The sequence below is a fragment of the Cygnus olor genome, chromosome 1 (assembly GCF_009769625.2).
Source record: "Cygnus olor isolate bCygOlo1 chromosome 1, bCygOlo1.pri.v2, whole genome shotgun sequence".
Lineage (NCBI taxonomy): Eukaryota > Metazoa > Chordata > Aves > Anseriformes > Anatidae > Cygnus > Cygnus olor.
The window spans coordinates 86424907-86449657 of NC_049169.1; the positions used below are offsets into that span (position 1 = coordinate 86424907).

The 24751-nt window shown below is 42.6% G+C and overlaps 2 protein-coding genes across 5 annotated transcripts in view; one reads left to right on the forward strand and one right to left on the reverse strand.

Annotated features, from left to right (window-relative positions):
* The window catches only part of ILDR2 (immunoglobulin like domain containing receptor 2), a 38012-nt gene extending 36461 nt beyond the window's left edge, over positions 1-1551 (reverse strand). For all 4 annotated transcript variants that reach the window (XM_040567265.1, XM_040567255.1, XM_040567248.1 and 1 more), the window contains exon 1: positions 1257-1551. In XM_040567265.1, the coding sequence (XP_040423199.1) occupies positions 1257-1536 (280 nt within the window). In that variant the 5' untranslated portion in view covers positions 1537-1551. The remainder of the gene's footprint in view (positions 1-1256) is intronic.
* A 9414-nt stretch (positions 1552-10965) lies between these two features.
* Positions 10966-22358, forward strand: MAEL (maelstrom spermatogenic transposon silencer). The gene is given in 12 exon segments (XM_040567298.1): positions 10966-11502; positions 12255-12338; positions 14378-14480; positions 16307-16462; positions 16982-17023; positions 17614-17741; positions 18745-18799; positions 19341-19482; positions 20708-20770; positions 21640-21772; positions 22031-22140; positions 22142-22358. Coding segments are annotated over 12 exon segments (1608 nt in total). The 5' UTR covers positions 10966-11010; the 3' UTR covers positions 22242-22358.
* Positions 22359-24751: the final 2393 nt, after the last annotated feature.

Below are 24751 nucleotides of genomic sequence, written 5' to 3' on the forward strand. Positions count from 1 at the left end.
GCTGGAGGGGAGCAAGCTGACACCGGCTGCCTCCATCTCTCAGCGCGTGGCTAACCTGTTGCCTGCCAGAAGCCTCTGCCTGCCTGCGGTCGACACCAGCAGCAGCAGCAGGCAGTCCTGTCGCCAAAGCCCAGGACTAGAGGAGACTGGAAGGTCTTCCTACCGCAGCGATACCTCGCTCTGCACAGACCCTGCATGCTCTGAAGGGCAGACACTGTCAGTAATCATGAGCTGCCTCTAATGGAGGGAGAAAGGTGTCAACAGCCCAGCCTTTTAGCTTGATGGAAAAGTCCTGATTTAGCCAGACCCATCCAGATAACGAAGCTCTTTAAAAAGAAGGAGGAATGTAATGTGTTTATCTACACCTTGCGCTCCGTTACCAGTCCCTGGATGCTATTTATCGGCACGCTACTACAGCGAGTAGGGAAGGAGCGGTAGTTGTGGGTGCGCTGGCACTCCAGACCAACTCGCAGAAGTGGGATACATTCGGAAGCAGCCAAATGGCAGGGAGGGAGGCGGGGAGGGAGGCAAGATGAGCCGGGAGCTGCCGAAGCCCCAGATGAGGCCGTGAAACCCTGGAAGGGAGCAGTAGGCAGGCACCAGCGCTGAAGATGACTCAGAGTGAAAAAGCAAGGAAAGGGGTGGGTGGGTGGGTGGTGGGAGAGAGGTGTTATGACTAAAAGCCGAATTTACTGCTTGTGAATCCTAAATCTGAAGAGGAAGAGGGAAGAGCCTGAGGTCTTTTTTTTGTGGGATACATCGGTGGCGGTGTGAAATCCAACTGCTTCTGCTTCTTCCCTGAGCCTGTAGCCAGCCTCCCCGGCTAAGCCAGCCTGCTGCAGCCTTTTCCACAGCCTTCTGCGCCTGGCTGCTGCACCGGCCGGGAGGCACAACCATCCCCTGCTGCCCCTGCCCTCCCCTCTCCTCCCCTCTCCTCGCTGCCCTCAGCTCAGCCCCTGCCCTTCCCCATCCCGGAGCCCCGCCGTGCTCCCCCCTGCCCAGGGGGCCCCGGGAGCAGCGCTGGGGGGGCCGGCCCGGTCCGGGGCTCACAAAGGGCCGGGCACCGCTGCTCCACAGGCCGGGTCCTGACCCCAGCCCCGACCCCAAGCCCACCAAGCCCGGGCATGGCAGCCCCCTCCCCTCGCTCCTGCACTGTGCGGCCGGGACAGCGGCGGACAAGTTCCACCGATCGCTCCCGACCCGGTGGCGGAGGAGACCCCCCCCAAAACCCTCCGGGAGCCCTTCGGGACGCCTACCTGCGAGCCATAGGAGGACGATCCAGCCCAGGACGTGCCCCTCCATCTTCTGGCGGGCCGGCGGCCACCATGCCGCGGGGCGGCGGGAGAGGCCCGGGGGGAGCACGGGGAGCCGCTGCCCGGGCTGGCTCCGTGCGGCTGGGCTCTGCACGGCTCGGATCGGATCGGATCGGCTCAGCACGGCTCGGATCGGCTCCCCTCGGCTCCTCCCCCGCCGCCGGGGCCGCCCCCGCCGCGGGCCGGGAGGCGGGCGGGGGGCCGCGGCCGTAATTGCCGTCATTTTCGATGGAGCGGAGCCGAGGAGGAGGTGTCGGGAGGGGGGGGGTTAGGTTTTCAGGCCAGCGCGGGGTTGGAAGGGGTTTGGAAGTTGTCCCGAGGGAGCCGCCGAGGAGATGTGCTGCTGTGGAAGATCGTTTTGTAACGGGACGGGTGGTGCTCCGAAAGTAAACCATCACGGCCTCACACAGTGTGCTTAAAACTCCTGAACTCCATGCGAGGGGGGTGGGAGTCTGTGGGAAGTGCTCAGAGCTGACTGAACAGCGACTTGTTTTCACAGAATCACAGAACCATTAAGGTTGGAAAAGACCTCCAAGATCATCTGGTCCAACCATCACCCTTCTGCCAACGGCACCCGCTAAACTTTTGGTGGGTCAGCGCCAAAGAGAAGCACCTTCCAAAGCGGCACTCGCCAGCACAGCTTCCCTTTGTGTGCTGCTCATGCTCAAGGCATTTTCTTTCAGGGGCTTGGCTTGCATTTGTAACCGAAGCGTGGATTCTGCAGATGTCAGTGACCCACATGGGAGAAGGGAGTAGTCTTCAACCTCTTCTCATCCGAAATCTGCCAAAGAACATAAACAATCCTGATTTTCTAACACCAAGTTGGGCCCCAGAGGGAGCAGTGCGAGGTGTGTCCCTCTGCTAAAGGCACCCTGCAAGTGATACCTGCAGTAAAACTTTATAAACTATTTGCATTCTAGCAGGTATTTTCCAGTTGCCTGTAGATTCCTTATAATTTTGCCTTTCAGACTGAACTTCTCTACAGGCATAATAAGCTTTTTTCAAACGAATGAGCAAAAATAGATCAATAATTTCCAAGTGAAAAAGCAAAACAGCATGTTTGCTGTGATAAAAGATGTGTTGAAACATTTTGGTTGTTTTTGAACAGTTGTAGTTCCTCTGCTAATGTAGTTATAGTGGAATTGGGCAAGGAGACAATCCCAAGGCAGCCAGTCTGTTTTTAAGTGTTTTATTCCAAGCTATTCAATGTTATTTAAAAATACTTTTCACATAGAAGTTTATTTTTATTCAGCATTACTTAAAAAGAAATACACACCCATCCCCAAATAGTCTCCTGACCTTTTGGGGCTCAGAAGGTTCCTCTGACCCAATATATTAGTTTAATTGTTTTGCATTACCAGCTAAAAGCCACAATTAAGAACTAAGACCCCGCTATGTAAATAGCGTACGCACAGAGCAGTCCTCCTTCAGCTCGCAGTGATCTGACACCTGAGTGCCTTCGTGCATTCTCACAGCTGAAAGGCAAAGTAGAAACTCTTATTAGGGCTGCAACTTCAGCCTCAGGAAATACATGGAGTTCCAGAAAACTCATGGTGCCATGATACTTCAGAACATCTGAGTGCTTGCCTCACCGTGATTAAACATCTATAGCCTATAATCCATGAAGGTTTGTATGCGCTGAACTAAGATTCCTAAAAGGAGGACACAAAGCTATTTTTTCTCTCCCTCCCTCAATCATTTTTCTTAACAACCCTCAAAAATCCAAGTGAAATCCCTGTGCCTTGCCTTTCTGTAACTTAATTGGGCAGGAGGCTGATCCAGTTTCCTGAGACAATGTTGATGTGATATTATCTCATATGTTAAAGGTTGGGAGTAGGACAATCCCTTATGTATCACTATTGTTAGCTACTCCTAGTTTTTTTTTTTTTTTTAATCTACTCCAGCTTTTGCAAATAAATTTGACATACAACAGTTTTGCTAAACTTTTGACTCACAACAAAGGAAGGAAAGATTTTCAATACATGGAAGCACCATTGTTTTGCATGTAACTTTGGATTTATAGCTGCTTTGAAATTTTCATATACTCAAACTCAGTGTACGGTTCTTTTTCACGTAAAGTGAGCTGTCATTTGTATATATGCATGTATGATGGATTAATAGATGTCTGAGCCTTGAATAGATGTTCCAGATCTCTGCAGACCTTTGATCTGAATATTGCAACATCTGCGCTGGCTTAATAGCTAACAGGGATGTTGGCTTTCATTTTAGCTAAGTCTTGAAGACAGGAAGGTGCACTACCACAGTTAGCCCCATTTCACCTTCAGACAGTGGGTGAATTCCTAACCAATTACTCAGATCACTTCAACCTGCAGTCCAGCAGGGATTCTTTGTCCCCTGAAAAACAATTCCCCGTGGCTGTCCTGAATAATTTAGCCCCAGACTTAACTGGAAGAATACCACTCTACAACACTGATGTAAGTGATACTTCAACACTAGCTGGGAGCAGTTCTCTAAGCAATGGGATCATGCAAAAATCAGTTGAGCAATATGGAAACAAACTCACTTCTTGTTACTCATACTGTAGTAACTGATGGCTTTTTTCTCTTCTTGCAAACTACTTCATTCCTCCCTTCTTTCTTTGATCTTCCAGTACCAGTCTTTTGTGGCCATTTCCTCTGTTGATAAGCAGAGGCAGCTTTTTAATATGTTTCCAGCATCTGGAATGATATACACCAGCACCTCACTCAGAATGATCCATCTTGGCAACATCCCCAAAAACCTGACATGTCACATGAAAATATTTCTCTTCATGAGTACTTTTGTACAACCATTCAGCCCCCTGGATTTCCTTGGAAGAAATTTCCATACAAACAGTGTTTTCAACAGCTTTCTGGGATGTCATACTAGATTCAGCCATTAGGCACTATTCTCTTGATTTAGTACTGAGACCAGCACATTACAGAAGCTATTAAGTGACACATCATCAAATCACAGTGTTTAGCGAGTCTCTTCAGAATAGCTACTAACTAAAACTTTTCCTCATTTGCTTTGTTACCCTGGAATCTCTTATTAATCTTCAATAGCTTCACAGCAAGACATTGCAGAAATATATGCATTCTCTCTGTATATGCTATTTTTTCTCAGCTGCCTGGCTACATTTGATCACACAATGATATGGAGCTTTTACTTCCCATTAACATCAGGAGTGGGTGATATGGATATATAAACTGCTTTTGTTCTTAACCATGTCGTTTGTAACAACTAACATTTAGAATGTTTAATGGAGAAACTTGATTTTCTCATTCCAATGAGAACATAGTATATTGTGTATCTGTAATATAAATTCAGCACTATAAAAAAAAAAAAAAGAGAGAACAGCATCTTTCTACAATATTCACTCCTCCATATAAATTTCCCATGCTGCTCCTGATTCTTTCTTAGACACCAAAAATCATAGTTTCTATTTGCTATGCTTTGAGATGGGACCTAAAAATTTGCACTTAAATAAAATACTAAGTGCATATCAGCAGTAATGTTTTGTGAGGTTAGTATACAGGTACACGTTCAAAAGTGAATCCTCCCAGCTCGTAATCTTTTATGTGTCACTGTACTCAAAAAATACACAGAATAGGAACAAAAACTCTACTTGCATATCTACAGTTAGCCAAGGATATAACAAGTTGTTAAATTGTCTGTGATTGCTGGCTGTAGAGAAACTGTGGCAACACAAATGCCTTCTGGGAACTGGGATTCAGCTGTGATAGCCTCATCCAGCTTTCTTAATGAAACAAATCACATCACTTTGCCACACTACATCCTGTTTGAACCACAGCATATCTGTTAGAAAAAGAATCACAGAGTACTTTGAGTTGGAAGAGACATCACCCTGTGCCTAATTTCATCCAATTTCAACTTCTAGTACTGGCTAGCCAGATGGAAAGGTCTTCTTAAGGGATTTCTGAACAGAGGCAATGACTGTGATCAAAGCACCCTTTAACGTTTTCTTTGGAAGTTCAACAGACTTTTGTTATTTTGCTATATTCTGGAGCTAACACCAGATCTGGAGAGAGGATCCCAGGCACAGCTGCTAAAAGTATGAAAGCAGATGTACTACATCATCGTCTCTGCTGCTGATACATAGTTTTCCTTCCAGGGATGACACCGTTAGTCCTTTTGACATAGCATCACATGGGGAGATCCCATTTGGTGGATATCCCACTCTGTCACACTCATTACTAACTATTCCCTCCATCTCTGGATGCAAGCGTCCGTGACAACTGCATGTTTGTTTCAAAGGTATTAAATATTTAGTAGTACACAGCCAAGAAATGGCATAAGAGGGATCCTGCTGAAAACGTGCAATAACAATTCCTCATGTAAAATTACATTTTGAGACATCCTAAGCTAATGTTTTAATGCATTTACTGGCGACCACATTGTCTCTGTGTCATTCTGTTTCCTTGATTTAGTGTTGCGTGGTCGAGTCATATGCCTCACGTGTGTCTGAATGCATTACCTTTAGGAACTACACTTAATATCTCTTTGATGCAATTACAAACTAATGTGACAGAATCTATTTTTCTGCAAACCCAGGTTGATTGACATTAATTAAGTTAGTTTTCTTTAATTCATTACTGAAGCAACTCCTATATCAGTGATTCTATTCTCATGCCTGGGATCCTCATCAGTCTGACAGGTCTATAATCACACAGGTCATCCTATTTAGGGCCAGATCCAAAACAAAGACTTTGGAAATTTTTCAGTACCAAACTGTAGAACTGCAATCTAAAAACCTCCCATTCAGCAGCAATTTCAGACATTTACCAAAGTTGACTGACTATACACTTACAGTTTTGCTTCCCTGCATGCCCAGACCGTTTTGGGCATGTAAGACATTAAACAAGCACCCAAGCTAAGACTTACATACACGTGGGTTGTCCTGGCCGGCTCCAAGCTTTCCACCTGAAAACTTAGTTGAGGTCTTCCCAAATATTAAGGATTTCTAGTATTTGTCCAGGAGACTGGAACAATGTGGCGGCTTCACTGGAGCCACGGCATTAAAAATATTTGGAATATATAGCATAGATGGGATGCAGCTGCACCCCACACAGGCAGCTGGTTGACACGTACCTTGTAACACCTTGAATGCTTCAGGGACATGCTGACCAGCAGAGATAAAGCACATGCCCAGCAAGCCCCACGCATCCCACAGCCACATCACCTGCTGCACTACAATTCCCAGCACAAAAGCTAGTATTTCTGAAGAGCAGACAGAAGCATAGCGGCACCCACTCAAGACCCCCTTGAAACCTGGAAGAAAGATGCCAATGTCACCTGTGAGGCCTGATCCAAGACATTCACAAGATGTCCAACACTCAACAAAGCCCTGCGAAGGCAGGCAAGGGAACAAGGCAGGGCCATATGGCTTACCTTTTGTAAAAAGACCTTCTGACTCTTAGCTGTCCAAAGTTACATCCTCAGTCACACAACTGAGGTGAACGGCATTCTCCACTGCTATTGCAGTTGTGACACCGTTCAGAAAGAAACTCAAGATTCATTAGATCGGGGTGAGACCAAGAGAAAAGCTGACTGCTAATAGCTTACAGCTTAAATCATTTGCCTGAGGGAGGGGAAGCCTGAAGATTCTGATTCCTGAAATGCTTATGCACTACATATAAACCAGTAATAACTACTGGACTGGAAAGCCAAAGTTCCCATTTTATATCACTCTCCCGGGAAACTGCCATAGGTCTAAAAACTCCTTTACCAGGCTGAGAAAGATATAAACTGCAAAATTGTGTGGTAAAAACTCATCTTCACACCCACAAAGGAGTGCAGGGAGACAATGACATGGGGGTAGCCCAAATAATACCCCACCCTGGCTCCTCCCTGGCCCATCACAAAAACCATCAGCCCATCAAAGGCCCACCTCCACTAGTCCAGAGAAGCACAGGAACAAAAGGGCAGGCAGGATCCCACATTTAGGACTGAGGGGAAGGAACGGCTTGTCTGGGCCCCTCCCAGGGCTGTTCCAGAACAGCCCCAGCCCCAGGGTTCAGGCGTGAAACCCATCAACACCACAGCAACTTTGGGACTGCAGCCTAGGAATATAGGACACATTATGGGATGTAGGGGAAGAGCAGTTCAGGATTGCACAGGACTTCTTACGGGACGTTTAGGGGAGGAATCAAAAGTAGAGAAAGGGAGGGAGCTAGGTGATTTGGGAAGGAACAAGTGTGGGGAAAGGGAGGGATGAGGGAGTAAGAAGAGCTGGTTGCATGTCAACAGTTTGCTGTTTGATGTGCTTGTCTGGCCATGCCCTGTGCCTGCTCAGCACAGGCTGTCCTATCTTCTAATTAAATTCATTTCTAGCTCTTTTCCTGGGTGAGGGACTGTATTTTGTGTGTATATGCATGTATAAGGGGTCTGAGCACCAGCGATGAGACTCAGGCCATGGGTCAGAGGACCTGTGTGCCTTGGTGCCAGTGACTGGAGAGACACAAGTGGACAAAACCAAGTGACCCACTGGGGTGGGCCAGGGCCACAGGAGAAGCTGGCTACTGGATCTCACCCGAATTCCCTAATGTGAGCACCAAATATTTCCCACTCTGTGGGACAGGGCTCTAGCCTCAGAGCAGTAGATCACTGGGTAGCAGCAGATGTAGTTGCCAAGTTTTTTCAGAATATCTCTGCTTGTTCTTTCTAAGGAACAACTGTAAGACACATCTTGGAAAGAAGATGATAGCCATGAATCCTGAGTGAATGAAAATGCATTACTGGCAGAAAAATTCCAAATAGATTTTCAATGTACATAGACCCTATTTTGAGACATCTAACGAACTACATGCATTGATGGGAAAGCACAGGTCCCCAGCTGTGGAGCTGGGTTTCCAAGGCCAGCTATTTAAGAGTTAGGTGTTGGCATATCAAGTCGTTTAATTGAATTAAGTACTTTAAAAAATAATACTTAAACACTGGCACAACCCTTACTTTTATTCCCTGGAATGACCCCAGTGTGACTTACAAATCAGCATAAATGGTCTAGAGAACTCCTTTCCCAACTATGTTAAACAGCAGACAATCAAACAGTTAAAACATGAGTTTCCAGTTAAAACACGGGGCGCTCCCCAGGGTCCCAGCCAAGAATACTGATGACATGGTGCTCCAAAGATGACCTTTTTCCTCTTTTTTCTCTCCCCCAACTCCACGTATGAAAATCCTTTCTCTCTTCACTGCTTATGAATTTTATTTTCCAACCACACCTCTAGCCCTAGGAGAGCTATTAGTGGAGCCTTGTCTTCTTTAAAGAGTTGATGCACACATTATCTGATTTTTTTAAGAGGATGGGCTGTTAAAGGGTGGGTCACAAAACTGCACACAAGAAAAGAACATGGTGTGAAGGAAAATAAAGCAACTGTGCACAGATGTACTCCTAGCAACAACTCATACAGTAACACAACAGCAATATTCGCCTTTCAGGCTAAAAAAATAGACTCTGCAGAAGTTTGTATTTAAAAGATGTAAGTTATTCCTTGCAGTCTCTCTTCAGAGATTTAAACTAACATATCAAGAACTAGTCCTGGATATAAGTAAATTTCCACAAGAATGACAGTGACTTTAAACATGCTCATCTATTCTCATTGAGTTTACGTCGTGATTTTATGTTTTTAACAATGTGATTGGCTCCTCCTGTAAATTTAACAGCAAATTCAGTAAGTGGTTCGTAAACAGCATAAAACAAATTGTTTCATTGGATTTGAGCAAGCCTCCAGAAGACTAAACTGCACCAGCATTTTTTAACCCTCAGAGGAAACCAGCCACCAGTAAGATGCAAGAGCAATGTGATCTGACCTTACCTGCCAGCGGTTCCAGCAGCAACAAACATAATTAGCTGAGCCAAAGATCTAAGCCTACACAGCAGCTACCTCCTTTGGAGATAAACAGACTCACAGTTACCAAACCAGAAGATGAAGAAAGCAGACAGACTGAAGGGAAAAGTTTTCCAATGAAACGCATTGAAGTTTTCAACAGTGTTTTATATCCTTATGTCCAAATTTACAGTAAATTCAAAAGGACTCTGGAATAGAGGATGGGAAAAGAATCTTCCAAGTCAAGGCTGTACTGTCCATCTTTATTGAGATTGCTGGGGTAACTTCACTGAAGTCAGCTCCACAAGCGTAGTGTGCTGGCTCCTATTCTGCTACACCATGCAGGCTCTGCAGGAACTGCAACCACATACTGAAGATGGTCCCCCCATCAAGATGGCCCCCAAAGACAAAAGGAACAGTGAGTAATGTGGGAGATACCACATATCTGGGGCAAGAAAAACCTGGCCAAAATTTAATCAGAGCCTTTGCTGACACTGACACATTGGCAACTCTGCTTCAGGTTAAATTTTGGTTTCTCTACTGCAGGCAAACACATTTCACAATCCCTTCTGTAAACTGATTAGACTTTCTTCTATGGCCAGTTGTGGATATATATATACATTTTAACACACTACGACAAGTCACGATCACTTACTTTTTGAGAGAGATTGATAGAAAGCTTAAGGAGGGAAGCAACTCATCCTGCCTATCAAGATGACGCAGATCAGGTTGTTTCCAGCCTTTATTTTATGTGAACTGTGGCTCAGCATGCAAACTTTCAGTGAAGGAAATGTCAATTATGTCAATGAGATAGATGAAAGTCTGGACAGCTTTCCCAGTTTTGCAAAATATGAGGTCCCAAAGTATTTTTTAATAACCAAGTGCAAGTCTGCCTTTCCAAGCATATATGCATGCCCTCTCACCTCCTCCACTCTTCTGCTACGTCTCAAAACTAAACCCAGGCCTCTGGTGTGAAGCTGGTCTTCACTTTTCCCCCACTCCCTCCTGTATCCCTCCTGTGAGGACCTCTACTCCTGTTATCTGTCACCCCGCATTCTCACCCAGAAATCTGGGCCCTGGCAGCACTTCAAGCACTACTGGATGTGTCAGAGCAGGCACATCATCCTGACCCTGTCTCACGGAGCACCAGCTCCTCCTGAGGTCACTGTCAGGGAGCACCAAGAGCCAGGCTGCTCCAGAAGGAAAGGCAAGCCAGGAGCTCAGGGCAATCACGCAGGCTGCAGGGCAAGCACCTTGTCAGCAGCGCCCATCCCTACAGGACAAGCTGGTGTGCAATGGCAGCAATAGCTTGCACCAAGTTCTTCCAGACATTCGAAAGGCGGGCTCCCCACCCTCACAAAGTGGCAATATACTGATTTTTCAAATAAAAAAGTTCATACTCCCCTATACCCTCCCACTTTGAATAATGTTACATATTAAATTTAGTACAATCCTTACAAAGAGTCACTACGCTCATTTATGAATATAGATATGTTTGTACACGTATAAATAGAACTAAAAGAAACAGAACAAGAAGACTTTAATTACATATCCACAATGCATGGCACCAGGAGATGTATTTGGGACTTAGAATATGCAGAGATCATTACTTACTACCGGTTGCAGGTACTTCCCCCAGGCCGCAACAGGCCCCCTACCGCACCGCGCTGCCAGGGAGCAGCAAGAGTACGGCTCCTCCAGTGGAGTTTGAGCCAAGAGCTGGGGTTGACCCCAGCCCAGGCAGAGCAAAGTGCATCACGGGGAAGCCTTCATTTCCACACAGGAACGCAGTGCCATGACCAGACGAGGACCACACGTGGTCACTGGCAATAACAGACTGCATTTTTATTGTGTTTCCGTCTCGGCAGATGCCGGAAGACCTATTGAACCGGACATTAGGGAGAGGAACGCTCGCAACCCCAAACAATGCAGCAGAAAACATAACAAAACAAAACGCCACCTGCCACTCTCTGCTGCTGTGGCAAGGCACTAACCCCCCTGCCCGCTCCTCACCCCCCTGCCGGCCATCCCGGGGCTGTCACCGCCTCCCGGCGGAGCGGCTGGGCATGACGGCCACCTCCCCTGCCCACCGCCCCCAGGCGACGCCCACCGCCCCTATAAAATGCGTGTTAGGAAACCATCCCCCTGCCCCCGCAAACGCCGGTTGCCAGTGGCGAGGGGAAGGCCAGGAGGATAAGGCCAGGCGGGTGGTGGCGGCGGTGGCCGCCATGTCGTGCCCCAGGGGCTTCCGCAGCCCCTACTACTTGTTTGCCCGTGACCAGCTGCCCGAGCTGCAGCAGCGCGGGCTGCCTGTGGCACGCGTGGCCGACGCCATCCCACACTGCGCCGTGGACTGGGCGGTGAGGGCAAGGGAGCCGGGCTGGGGCTGAGCCTTTCTTCTGGGGAAGAAGGGCTTTGGGTTAACGCTGCTTTGTTGGAAGGGGGTCGGAGGGAGGCCTGCTGCCCGAGTTTTGCACCAGCACCTCTTGCTGGTGCCAGAATGGCAGCCAGGAGTTGGTGGTGGCGCGTGTGGTGGTGAAACTCCAGAATGGTACTTCTGAGAGGGGGAGTTAGCTGGTGTCCCAGCTGCTGTCTGCTTAGCACAGCCTTACCTTTTCAGATGGGTGCCTTGAGCAGCTCTATCTGATTTCAGTTAAGAATTACTCCCACCCTGGCTTCTGCAGCTGCAGAGGAGGACATCTGGCTTGTGAGGTGGTGGCTCCCCTGGCTGGTGAGAAGAGCTTCAGGAGACCAGTCTGTGCTGTGACAGAGCCAGCTTGCCCTCTTCTGAAGGTGCTTTAGGTGCATGTGCTCACCAGGTGTTCTGAATCAAAGCTTAGTGGCTTTGTAAGCGAGAAAGCTGCCCAAAATCACAGAATCATCTAGGTTGGAAGAGACCTCCAAGATCACCTAGTCCAAACTCTGGTCTAACACTAACAAGTCCTTCACTAAATCATATCACTAAGCTCAAAATGCTTGATTTGATGATACCAGTTAGCAATTTTTACTAAGTACTGATAGCTTCCTTTTGAAAAACGGTGTAAAACATTTGATTTGTGGAACTACTAGAAGGAAGTAGTAAAAACTTCTTAATAACTTGCTTTCTTTCAAGTTGCTGACAGAAGAGAGAAAGATGGCATATAATGAGAAGGCTCAAAAGTGGAAGAAAAAGAAATCACAGAAGACAATAAAGGAGGTAAATACTCAGAAATTAACACCTTTTGGGAAGTAAAGTGGTGCTTGGGTTTGGCAAGGTGGGACACTATAGGAGATTACCTGTACTCCTAGCCTCAGACTTTTGGAAATTAGGCTGATGCGGTAGCCCATACTGTTGTGAAATTTAAACAGAAAATTGTTCTGCTGTGATTTGCTGGTGAGAGTACTCTGTATCTCTTTAAATAATCGCAGCTTGTTCTTCTGTACTCTTTTAGCTACTAAAATGTTGTTCTCTAACAGCTTAGTTTTATGTTTAGCAGTATTTTGCAGTGTCTGATTTAAAACGTGTTTTATTTATGATATGGTAAGTTAGCATGGCTTTTAGTCACAGGTTCGTGTTACCTTTGCTTTGTGGATGTCCCCAACTCAGGTCATTCTTGTCTGATGGCCTGAAAGTAAGTACATTTTACAAGCAGCTGATTTGGTGTTCTTGAGGGGCTCAGTGGTGGACCAGGTCAATGAAATGTTGCAGCCTGCACACACACAAAAAAGTTGCTTGCCGTTAGTTTTAGATTGGGTTGATTATGGAGAAAATAGTGGTGAAGGACAAAATCTCGGTGTAGGGGTTAGTAGTTTTCTGACTACAACAATGTTCAGTTTATAGTGCTCTCCCAGCAGGTCCCTGAAGTTTTCCTTAAAGTTTGAATTATGTGAGGTGTCAGAAAGCTTATTTTAGTCCTGTCTTGGTTGTCAGCATAAAAACTTGTATGTCAAAGCAAAGAGCCTGATTCAGTACGTGGATAATACTGCATTTACTTCTTCATTCCGTATTACTGTATACAGGCCTTGAATTACTGGTGAGGGTAAATCTTAGGACATGAAAGTGCTAACCTGACAGTAGAGAGAACAGTAGGATGACGGTAGTTTGGAGTAACTAGTAAATCTGGATTAGTTGAGTTAGTTAATTTGGACTAGTAAGAACATGTTATACAATGTCTTCTGATTTGGGGGCCTGTGTGTATAGGAAAGGACTTAAAACATGATCATCATGTTATTTTTAGCAGGCGAGGAGTGTATAATTAATGAAGTTCAATGTTCATATATAATGGAGAGCAACACGAAACAACTAAGTCATAAACAGAGACTTGTGTATTTCATTCCACAAGAGGTAGCATTTTAGAAAGCTTTAATCAGGAAAGGAATAATTGCTTTACTAAAATAAATCACATCATCCTCGTTGCCTGCCAGTGGAAATACAGGACTGTGCATTTGAAATTGTGATCTCATTTTATTACTTGCACTTGGGTACACAGGAAACTACAGTTATTTTGCATAGTGAAAGGTCTTGGTCAACTTTTGGAGATGACCAAAGCTTACATGGGTGGGACTAATTCCTCCTTTTAAATAGTTTAAACTGATAACTATGAGAGCTTGTCAGGCAAAGATGATTATCTGGAATTTGTGTACCTAGATGTGGATGTTATTCACAATTTGGGCCTTGAATGATTGAATCCTGTAAGCCTGTCATGTATCTGGGCAGATGCCCAAATCTCCCTGCCTTCTTAAAAGCTTACTGTTCATGCATGAATGTGCAATATTTTACTTAACAGGCCTGTGAGCCCCTCTTACTTGCTCTGTACCAGAGCAGTCTGATGAATTGAGGCTTTACTGGGTTTTCATGAATGACATTCCTAGTCAAAGACAAATAATGTACGTGGCAAACTTTTTTTCATCAAGTTTATGTATTGTTTGAAATTCTAGTTGGAAGACTTCCTCCTGTGCAACAAGTAGTTCAACCTAACAGAATTATAATTTTTATATTTTTTTATTACATTTTAATGAAATAGCTATGGCTCTTTCCAGTTGTGAGTTAGCCAAGGTACTAAGACAACTATCCTTTGTTGGAAGAGAAATCTTGCTGTCCCAGTCTGCAAGTACACAGGCACTTCTACATAAATGGCAGACTTGTTCCACCTAGCCATAACTAGTAATGGACATCAGATGTTCCTCTAATAGAAGGAGGTGAAGGATTTTATTGGGAGTTAGTAGACTGATTTTTAATTATTTCATCTTTTCCAGATGCCTAATCTGGATCATCCAGCACCTGGTTGTCTGACCACTGTGATGCACAGAGTTACTACTTTTCCTGATGCCTCTGCTATGTCGTGGAAGAGTGATCAGGGTATACTAATCTTACAGTAGTTGATTCTGTTAGATAAAAGCTTGCTTTTTATAGATATTCTGAGTGGTACCTATACAAAGGACACTTTCATTTTTTTCAATAGCTCTCTGTATCAAGTGTGTTTGTTGTTAAAGTAATGGTGTAGGCCTGCAGAAAAAATAAAAAACTTACGCATTGCATTGAGAGAAGTCAATGCAAATGTCCTTCTGCCTTGCCTGAAATGGTTTTGTCCTCTGGTGTTTTTTTTCTTTAGCTTAATGGGTGTATATCTACTATTACATTCTTTACAATTCTTTCAAGGCTTTTAAGAAAAAGATACTCTGACATATTCTTCTACTCTGACATTTGTGATTTACAAGGCTAATCCAAGTTCAGAATAAAAGAATGCTTCTACCAAGTTCAAAGAGTGAGGAGTTGTTAGATATCAAAGCTCAAACTTTGTATAGGTGTTAGAGAAAGTGATGACCTGGCCTCTTTGGGAGAATAAGAGTGGATATGTACTTGGTCAATGCTTTTATAACATCCTGGCTAGCCTGGCTTATGGAAAGAACTCTTGAAACCTAAACTTTTCCTATCTTTACCTTGTCTTCAAGTGGATGTTCTGATTTAGAATTGAGTAATGAACACATCTGTAATGTTTCCCCAACAAATATCTTTCTTCTGAAAAATGATAAATGGTAGTGCTTACAAGGTAAGTTAATCAGCCTCATAATGCAAGCTATTTCTGTACTGTTCACTTATGTCTCTGCTCAAGCTTTTTACTTAAGCCTCTTGAACCGTTCTCAATATTTTCATGGTTATAGAGGGTCAGGAAAGAGTAGCTCAATTTAAAAAGTGTAATACCTGTTAGTTTCCTCTCTGCCAGAATCCATGGTCCCCTGTCACTGTGGAGCAAATTTGAACAGGTTCCTCACAGTGACTTGGACTGACAACTGATCATAACTGCTCTTATTCAGTTGAAAGATAAGGGACAACTGAGATGCATTTTATGATGCTGCTCCTTAAATATTTCTCAGTAAAAGTCCTGCATGGTTGCCCACACCTACATCTGTTTTTTTCATAAATAAAGCAGTTGCACCTAGGAGGTATCTCTCCTGGAACTTGTAGAGATTAAGACCCATGCAACAGAGCACCAGAATTCAAATTTAGGACAGATGGTGTTGAATGCCATAAAATCTGGCCCACAACATCATTTCTGTGTTAAAAACACAGATACCTCACTATATAGTTCTCTCTATATAGTAGAAAAAGTAACCTTTTTTTGGTAAGGGGCGGAACGTAAGCATAGGGATTAAATAGATATTTTAAACTTCGGTGGGAATATTACATGGCATTCATTGAAGATTAAGCTTTAAGGTGTATTGTATTTTTCACAGTAGATGATAATTTTTTTCTTATGCTTTCCTTGGGTATTCTTACCTTCTTTGGGAGCTCATTTAGTGAGGAGAAGTGGTCCTTAGAATTCTTCCCATCTCCTCATACTGTAGGTTAGCACCAGCTCACTTAACTGATCTAACTTAATGAATTGAGCTTGCAATGCTGCTTTCCAGTTAGCAACATGTCTTTAGGTCTCTTCACCCTGTAGGAGAATAAGACTATCATAAAGAGGAATAGACTATCGATATGCCCGACTCTTGCGTAAGTATTAGTTACCTTGTCGTCTCACATGTCTTTCTCCATCTGTGCGCTTCACTTGGTCATTACCCTACTTTACTCAGTTCTATGACAAAGTGCACAAAAGCTTTCACTGGATGAGGTGAGGCCAGGATGGCTTGCTGTAACCTAGTGATTCTTCTGAAAATGTTTTTTGTTTTTTTTCCTATCAGCTGTGGTTGCAGACATCTTCTATTTCCTGAACATTTACAGTCATGGCAAGCTGCCATCCCACTGTGAACAGCGCTTCCTTCCTTGTGAGATTGGGTGTGTCAAGTACTCCCTACAGGACGGCATAATGGCTGACTTCCATCACTTCATAGATCCAGGTGATTTCCAAGGAAGGGTAGACAACAAGCAGTTCATCTTCTGCATTAAGAGGGAGGCTTTCTAATGTCAGTTGCTGCTGCCCAGATTAGATTTCTGGTATTAAGACAGGTTTATTTCTTTGTCTATAAGTGATTGGACTTCTACTCACAATATCTGAGCAGTGCAGTTTTCTGTTTGTTTCCGAAGATGTACTTAAGTGCTAGGACTGCATGAAGCTTCAAGGAGGGTAGAATAAATCCAGAAGGCACTTCTGATGTTTGTGCTTTATATTTCATGCAAGGAACACTTGTTTTGGACCTAAACATAAGTGCTATACAACATACTTTTTTCTCAGACACATGCAACTGCAAATAATTTTTTCAAAAATAGTTGTGGTACTTGTACAAGGCCACAGGGGAAGATGAAGCTGTTCCGTTCTCTAACACAAAATGTGGTGCGTAGTTTGGAGTTAAGGATCTGTCATGGTGGTGCTGGCTGATGGTTGTTCTTTTTCTCCCCTCCCTCATGCTTTTCTGCAGAAGTACCACCACGTGGTTTTCGGTACCACTGCCAGACTGCTAGTGAGTATCAATGGAGAAAAAGCGGTATGCAACGGTGTACAGTTTGAGACTTGGCTTATCTGATCTGTCTACATGTTTTGTACATCTCTCCTTCTGGGAGGTCCTCTTTCCCGGTTTCTCTTGCTGGGAACCTCATCTCAAGTTTTGACGAGAAAGGGGTGATAGAACAGCTTGTTGCAGCCACTTTGCATGTTTCATATATCCACAAATGGCAGAGCTCTTGACTGCCCTGTTTCCCTTGTGACTCTTAAGCAGTGTTTATACATTCCAGCTTGTTTCTGTTAGTACACTTCCTCCCCTTTTGTGCAGAAGGAACAAACTTGGCCCATGTTATCCTATGTCAAATATTTAGATAATGGCCTTTTAAGAGGGAGTAAGTGTGCGTGTCTGCTCACAGCCCAGACCAACTAGTCTTTTGCTGTCGGAAGCAAGGTTGTGATAGTTTTATCACGGATGCTGCCTGTAGAGAAGAGGTGTGTGTGTGTGTGTATATGTATATAAAAAAAAAGATACAAAGGGAGGTTGGGTGGGGCTGTATCACTTAAAGAATGATTTCTCATAACTTCCCCCCCCACTTCTACCTTCATTAGGCGATGCCACTCATAAGATCCCTATATCTGGATTTCATCTTTCACGTACCTGTTACCCAGTTGTCTTACGTGAACTTCTTGAGTTTGCCCAGCCAGACGGAGGTGCTTGGCCTCGTTTTTTCTGCAGGGTATGGTCAAGGTCAAAGTAAGGCATTCTAAATTGAAACCTCTAAATTCTCTTGCACTGGATAATCAAGGGAGAGACTTCATTCTAAACCATAATCAGTGTGCTGGGGCGGGGGGGGGGATTTGAATCCGAGTATAGGAAGAAACAGTCCCATTTAAGAAGTTGAGTGACTTTTAACTTCCTGTTAGTGATTACAGCTTTTTTCATTAACAAAAAGCAATAGGGAGCCTGAATAAGCAAAATTCCATTTTTTGTTTGTTTTTTCTCCTCCGCCACCCACTCACACGTACTCCCACCCTGTTTAGGAAAAGAAGCTAATGCTTTTATAAATCAGAGACTGAGTTTTTTGCCTTGTTATTCTGTCTGGCTCTAGTCTATTGATGAATATTTTACATAGTCTCTGATACTGTTTTGACTTAGATTAAGGATTTTTAAGACTGTACTTAAATTGATTGTGCTAAATAATAGTCAAATAATCTGGCTTTTCTAGGGCTGTTTTCACATTTTAATGCCTTTTTTTTGCCATGAGAATACCATAAATCTTACTTTACTTGTTTCACTGAGTTGCCAGTGAGTGAAACAAAACATTGGGGTTCAGAGGAGAGTTTAAGCTTCATGATGATTATTTTTTATTCTATTCAAGCCTGATGTTAATTCATAACAGGAGGAGAGGATCGAGATCTTGGGTTCCATCCATACATACAGGACTCTGAAGAAGTGTGTGTGGAAAAAATACTATACAGCAGTTAGTGGAAATAGCTGTAGCATGGGTTAACTGTTAACTTGTTCCCAGACCTCAGTCAAATTTCTCCTGAGGTTTGGTTGTAAGTCTGCCTTGGTATTGGATTCCAATTCAAGGGAATTTTCAGAAAGGTTGTACACAAACATGGTCTTTTGTTTTGGAGGTGACTTTTTAAGATGCAGCCAGAAGTCTTCAGATGTCAAAATTCTATACTGTAATTGTATGTAGTTCTTGAATGTGACTGAAATTTTCTTTTCTGTAGTCTGATGACAGATTCCGAATAACCTGGTGTCTTGAACGAATGGCTACTGTAGCAGGTGGGAAATCAATCCTTTTGGGCCTTATCATTATGTAATCATGGATTAGTCAGGAGTTTGAGTCTCAAAGTTTTCATAAAAGCTGGCACTGATAGCTAGAACTACTTGGTGTGCTACTCCCTCTTCTTTTCCTCCAAATAACTGCTGTGTGGTCAGTCAGCTAACTGGGTAATGAGCCCAACCACAGAACAACACACACTATTTCTTGCTCAGCCAGTTAAAGGAGCAGCAGAGACAGTGAGATTACTGTGAAGATGTGCGTGGTAGTAGGTAGGAAAACTAACAGCTTCTGAGGAAAGGTGGCCTGTAGGTAGGCTATGTAATTATTGAGGAAGAGAAAATTGTGGGAATACAGGACCTGCTTTGCTAGGAAGCCAAATGTTAGTAATACCACTGGTGGAATGAATAATTTGTTGAGGTTTACATGAGCTTTGAGGCTCAGAGAAGAGGCTGAACAGTGAACAAGGACTAGCTGAAAAGTGGGTGAATGTTCTGCTCAGCTGACTTTTCTGTTCTGACCTGGATCTCCTCTGAGCTATAGGCATTGAGAGCCATCTGGAGCTTCTTACTGTAGAAGACCTGGTAATAAAACTGTACCAGAAGAAATATCAAAAGGAGCCATCCAAGACTTGGGTGTGTAGAGAGCTAGATGCTGTCTTGTGGGATTTTTCCAGTAATACCAGGTATGTTGGCTTTTTTTGTGGAAATGGGTATTATCCTGACATGTCTTGGTGTCCTACGTACAGCTTATGCACTACTAGGCTAAAATCTTCAGCAAACTTCTAATCAGAAATGCTTCTTATCACAGTGTGACTACAATAGGAAATGTGAAATTCTGTCTTCCCCCCCCCCCAAAAAAAAAGTGTGAAGATTGATGGCTTTTAAATGCTGAGTATGGGGGCCTAATTTAAAGGAGGGTTAAAAAAGGGAATTAAATATATTGTGATACTTAACTGGAAATCATAGAAGTGAGAAGATTCAGAATCTAAATTGTAATTAGGATGGGAAGCTGGCTTTTAGTATGTACCTCATGCTGCAGCTGTGATGAAGGCCTAGGTATGCGTGCTAGCGGCAGTAATCAAATTCTTAAGCTTAAGAGTTAAGCTAGATCTTTCTTCCTGAAGGAATGCTCTTTATACAGCTCTGGAATGCACTTACTTTGTCAGATTGGTGTTTTGTTTCATTCCCTGCATGTGTCTTGAACAGTAAAAAAAATTTTATTTTGCTTTCAGATCCTTGTTTCTATGAAGAAATGATACATAGTTAGTGGTGTTGCAGGGGAATATTTAGCACTGATGTAGTTTACTTAAAAACATACCTTAACATTTTCCTCTCTTACTGTTTTAAGTAAGAACTAGTAATATGATCTCATTTTTTTAAATCTACTGAAACCTATCCCTAGTCTGCTTACGCTGTGGATTTTGAGATCACTTGTCGTAAATCAGTGTCACTCTTTACATTTGTATAGTCAGGCAGTTTTCCATTTCCATGAGTGTCTTCACAGTAGTGAGAGACCTCTTCAAGAATGGCAAAGTGTACTTTAAAACACACATTTGCAGAAGGAGGTGGGGTCGCTTATACTAAGAGGAGCTATCCCACTTTAATGGGAAGCTTCTAATTGTTATCTTTAAATTCCATTTATCTCATAGGATTCTCTTTTCTTCCTTTTCCCTCCCACCCCAGTGTAAAAAAAAAAAATGCCACTTAAGCACAGTTCTTGACTTTACATAAACCACCTAGATCTTTGTTACCGAATGCTGATCCTATGTGAAATTTGAAATGTAGTATATTTTCACTGAGACAAAAGATAACATCTTGAATGTTGGCTCCTGTTCCTTCTAACCATACCAACTATTTGCATTGATTAAAGGTACTTCTGTAATAGACCTGAACTTCATTTTTATGTAGGTGCAAGTGGCATGAAGAAAATGGTATACTTTGCTGTGCTTTGGCATCTTGTAAGAAAATTGCGTGAGTATTGTACAGGAGTTACCTACAGTATGACAACTCTTCATTTTGTTATAGACATGTGCTTCTTGGCTCTGGCTTCTCTGACTGCTTTGAGCACTGTGGTTCTAAATCTCAAGCTTTATTTAATCCTTCTGCCTCCAGGTCTTTTCTATTTGTAGCTTTAATTTTTGTTTGTATGTTTTAGTAGTATGCTGTATTAGCACTTAAATGTAGTGTAATTTCTGTGATAGTAATGTCCATCACTTGGTTTGTATTCGTCCTATCGCTACCTCCACTTATTACTGGAGAATTGAGAGAAATGCTATTTATGTTAAAATTTGCTATTTTTCTTCAGAGGTTTAATAAACTTCTGTTTGGTGGGAAATTCTCAGTTTATTTTAGTCCATCTCTACTTTGGATATTTTCATACTGTTCTAAATATAATGTATCTGCATAAGCTTACCTAATCTTGAAGGTGGGGGTAGGGAAGAGCAAGTAAGTAGTTGTGGAAACAAATGCAATTAAAAATCTTGGTCAATAGTAGTTACGCTATTTGAGAGAAATAGTAATGAATAGTCTTTCATTTAAAAAAAACTCCTGTTACATATTGCTATGCCTTGCCAGAAACTTTGTTTTCACATTAAGTGGCTGCATTAGATAGTGTAGGGAAACAGTTGTGTTAATTTCAGGTGTAGTTGTAGAATAGGCTGGTGGTCTTGGAAGGATGCAGGGTCACTATCTAGCTGCTGTGACAATACCCTACCCTCTGTCATCTCCATGCATCGCAGTCTGTGGCTGCTTCTGTTGATTGAAGAACTCAGAATGCTGCGCTTCTGTAAGTGCTACACCCCTCTTAACAAAGCTTCTCTTGATTTATTTTCTTGGTTAAGTTATTGCATCAGTAAATCTTTAGCTGGCGTGTATGGAGTCTCACTGACAGCTGCTCACCTACCTCTTCAAGACTGCGATTCCAGTGGAAATAGAAATATCAGTCGGGTAATACTGGATGCTGGACGTTTTCAGGTCAGTTTCTTTAAATTAGTGTCCTGTGTTATTTCTAGTTAACTTGGGTGTCTTAGAACAAACTTGCTGATTTCAAAAGATCCGTTTTCATCTTGGATGCTGTCTTCTGTGAGGTATACTAGGCAGCCTGAGAAAGTCTGTAGGTGGGCCACTCTTTGTGGTCTATTTTGACTGTAACTCCTAGGTATCATGAGTAGTTGGGCACATTTCACTTTGGAAGACACATCTATTATTTTGCATGTTTATTTCTTCATACAGAAAATGAAGGCTGAGAGTTCTGGATATGACAGATATACCATTTCTCCAAGTCAGGATCAAGAACACGTCCCTTCTAGTTGTGAGTTTGAGATTTCTCCATTTATAAAGGGAAAGGGTATTTAAACTTAATCCACTTGCTGCTTTTTCAAATTTCTGGGTAGAAAAGATGTCTGTCAGTGACGTAAAGGTTATTCAGCTCTGCATGAGCTGAGTTTATTTCTGTATACAGTTACAGATTTCATTCAATTTCTGAAGGTGAAAGAACTGCCCTTTTCTTACTGGACAGAAACTTATGGTCAGAAAGCCTATCCAAACTTAGTTTTCTTTAAAAAAAATGTTGCTATCTGACTTACGTAACAGGAAAATGAGAGGTTGTGAAGTCCCTTCTTGCATGCTTAGGTGCTTTGAGGTAGGGCATCTTTAAAATGCTGTCTTTTGCTCTTAAGTCATGTGCAAATTCAGTTGGTATCTGTTGCAAGTGCAAGTATTCTGTTACAACAGGGCTTTTAAAAACTGCTCATTTAAGGTCATCTTTTTGGAGCTAAGAAGTTTCTAATAAAACGCATGTGCACTCAATTCATTTGAGCAATTTGTGGTTAGTCTTCAGAGAGGAATAAAATCAAGTTTTCAAGACAAGTAAGAATTCTGAGTTTGCAGCTTATTTTCTGCATAGAAAATACATGCTGAATTAAATGTTGAAACTGTTCCAATTATAAATTGTGAGATCATGGACTTGATGTTTTCAGAGGACAGAATCCTTGTCTTATTTCTTGTATTAGGACTCTTGAATACATTCAGCTTTACACCATAAGAAGGACAATTCCATTAGTTCATGCAAGCTTTGAGGGCTTATTTAATTTGTAAGCTTTATTTAATTTAATAGGTGATTCTCCATGTGACATGAAGACTTCTTTTTATGGAACAAGTACTATGCGAGGAAGAGGAGTTACTCGATTACTGGAAAGTACGTCTGATCTGTACAAGTCCTTCAACAACTGAAAATCTTCTTTACATCCAGGACAGCTGCACGTTGTTTTATTTCTCGTTTCCCTAAGACAACCAGCAGTTTCTCCAGACTGCAGTTAGTCATCTTATGTGCAACCCTTGACGGTTCGTGTTCTTGTTAGAATGATAAAACTGTTACTGAATTTATTTTTAAAAGATCTTGTTTATTATATCCAGCAAGACATTCTGAAAGAACCTGGCAGTTCCATCCTCTAAAAATGCCATGCTAGTTCTGTTTCTTAATGGATGGAGTGCAAAGTCAAGATTAAATACACAGTGTCATTGGGTTAGGAGAACTCTGTAGTGGCGAGTGTGACTTGCTTTATTTCTTCTTAAATAACCTCCTTCCCCTCTTCTGTATGTGGAAGATCAAGTTTTAGTGTATAACAGTTCCTCTCCAAAATATGGTGGAGGGGAGCAATGGAGGTATGACAGGATGCTCTAAGGGAATTAAGTGTAATGGTCTCAAAGGATTGTTCATAATCTGTCTCTTCCACCCATTAAGAATTTGAGTGGTCATTCAAGCCAAAACAAAAAAAGCAGATTTTCTATGAAATGTCTTGGACAAAGTATGGTGGCAATTCTATTGATCTGATAGTTGTGTAGGCACAGTCTATATATCAGGAACATGCCTATTTTCCCCTTTGCATTTGTTTTCAGCAGTTAAAAAAATGTCCCTTAAACTCAGGATGAGTGTAGGTGTTAACAGTTGGGTTTAGTGGGTTTCTTTTTTGTGTGCGCGCACAATTTTGTTTGATTTTTAGGGATGTCAAAATCAAACATATATTGATCTGTGGATGTAATCTTGCAAGTTTAATAGGGCTGGGACAGATACCAGTCATAATTATTTGAAGGGATATAAAAACTGGGAGACTCTGACATATCATTGGGAAGTTAGATGTCCCATTTCAAGGCAATGCAAGTCTTGGACAAGCCCCTAAAAATTGTCTAGTACCTTTAAGCAACTGATTCTCAAAAATACGAGCTTATATTCTGAGTGGTTTTTACATCGTGTTCCAGTGGAGGTCCAGTTGTGAAATACTACTTCCATAGCAACTAACTGTAAGAGGAAATGATTCCATTCCTTGTAGGAACTGAAAATTAGTAGTTCATCTTTTTGGATGATAGGCAAAAAAAAGTGATCAATACATTTATGAATAAGCTTAAGCATGCTGATCAGTATGTTAAAAAGGCCAATTGCTGGTTTAGTTGGAAACCTGTTAAAGTTGCTGTAAGGCCATTTGAGGGCTGCCTTCCAGTATTACAGGATCACTGAGCCATTTTGACGTCCCCTACTTAAGAGTTGGTTGTATCATTGAATTTTCTTGTATGATTCTGTATTTCCTTGCTTTGAGGCCGTTGTTCTACCTGCCAAACTTCAGCAAATTAAGGACAATAAACCTTGAAGACTGAGATTTACCAGTCTTAGAGGCATCTGGAAGCATTGTACCAGGGTCATAGTGTGTCTACTTATTAGTGGTAAAGGCTTCTCTGCAGTGGAATATGGTTGAGTTTAAGTTTCATAATTGACAGCCATTCCTGCATTGACACATCAAAATGTACAAAACTGTAATTTGGGGATTATTTTCAGAAGTCAGTGTTGCAATAAAAGTTTCCTGTTTCAGTTCTTAAGAAGAGAATCTTAAAATAATTGTTCAGTATCGTACAAGTACATAGGCCTATAAAAGCTTTTGCTACTGTGCTTCAAGACCAAGA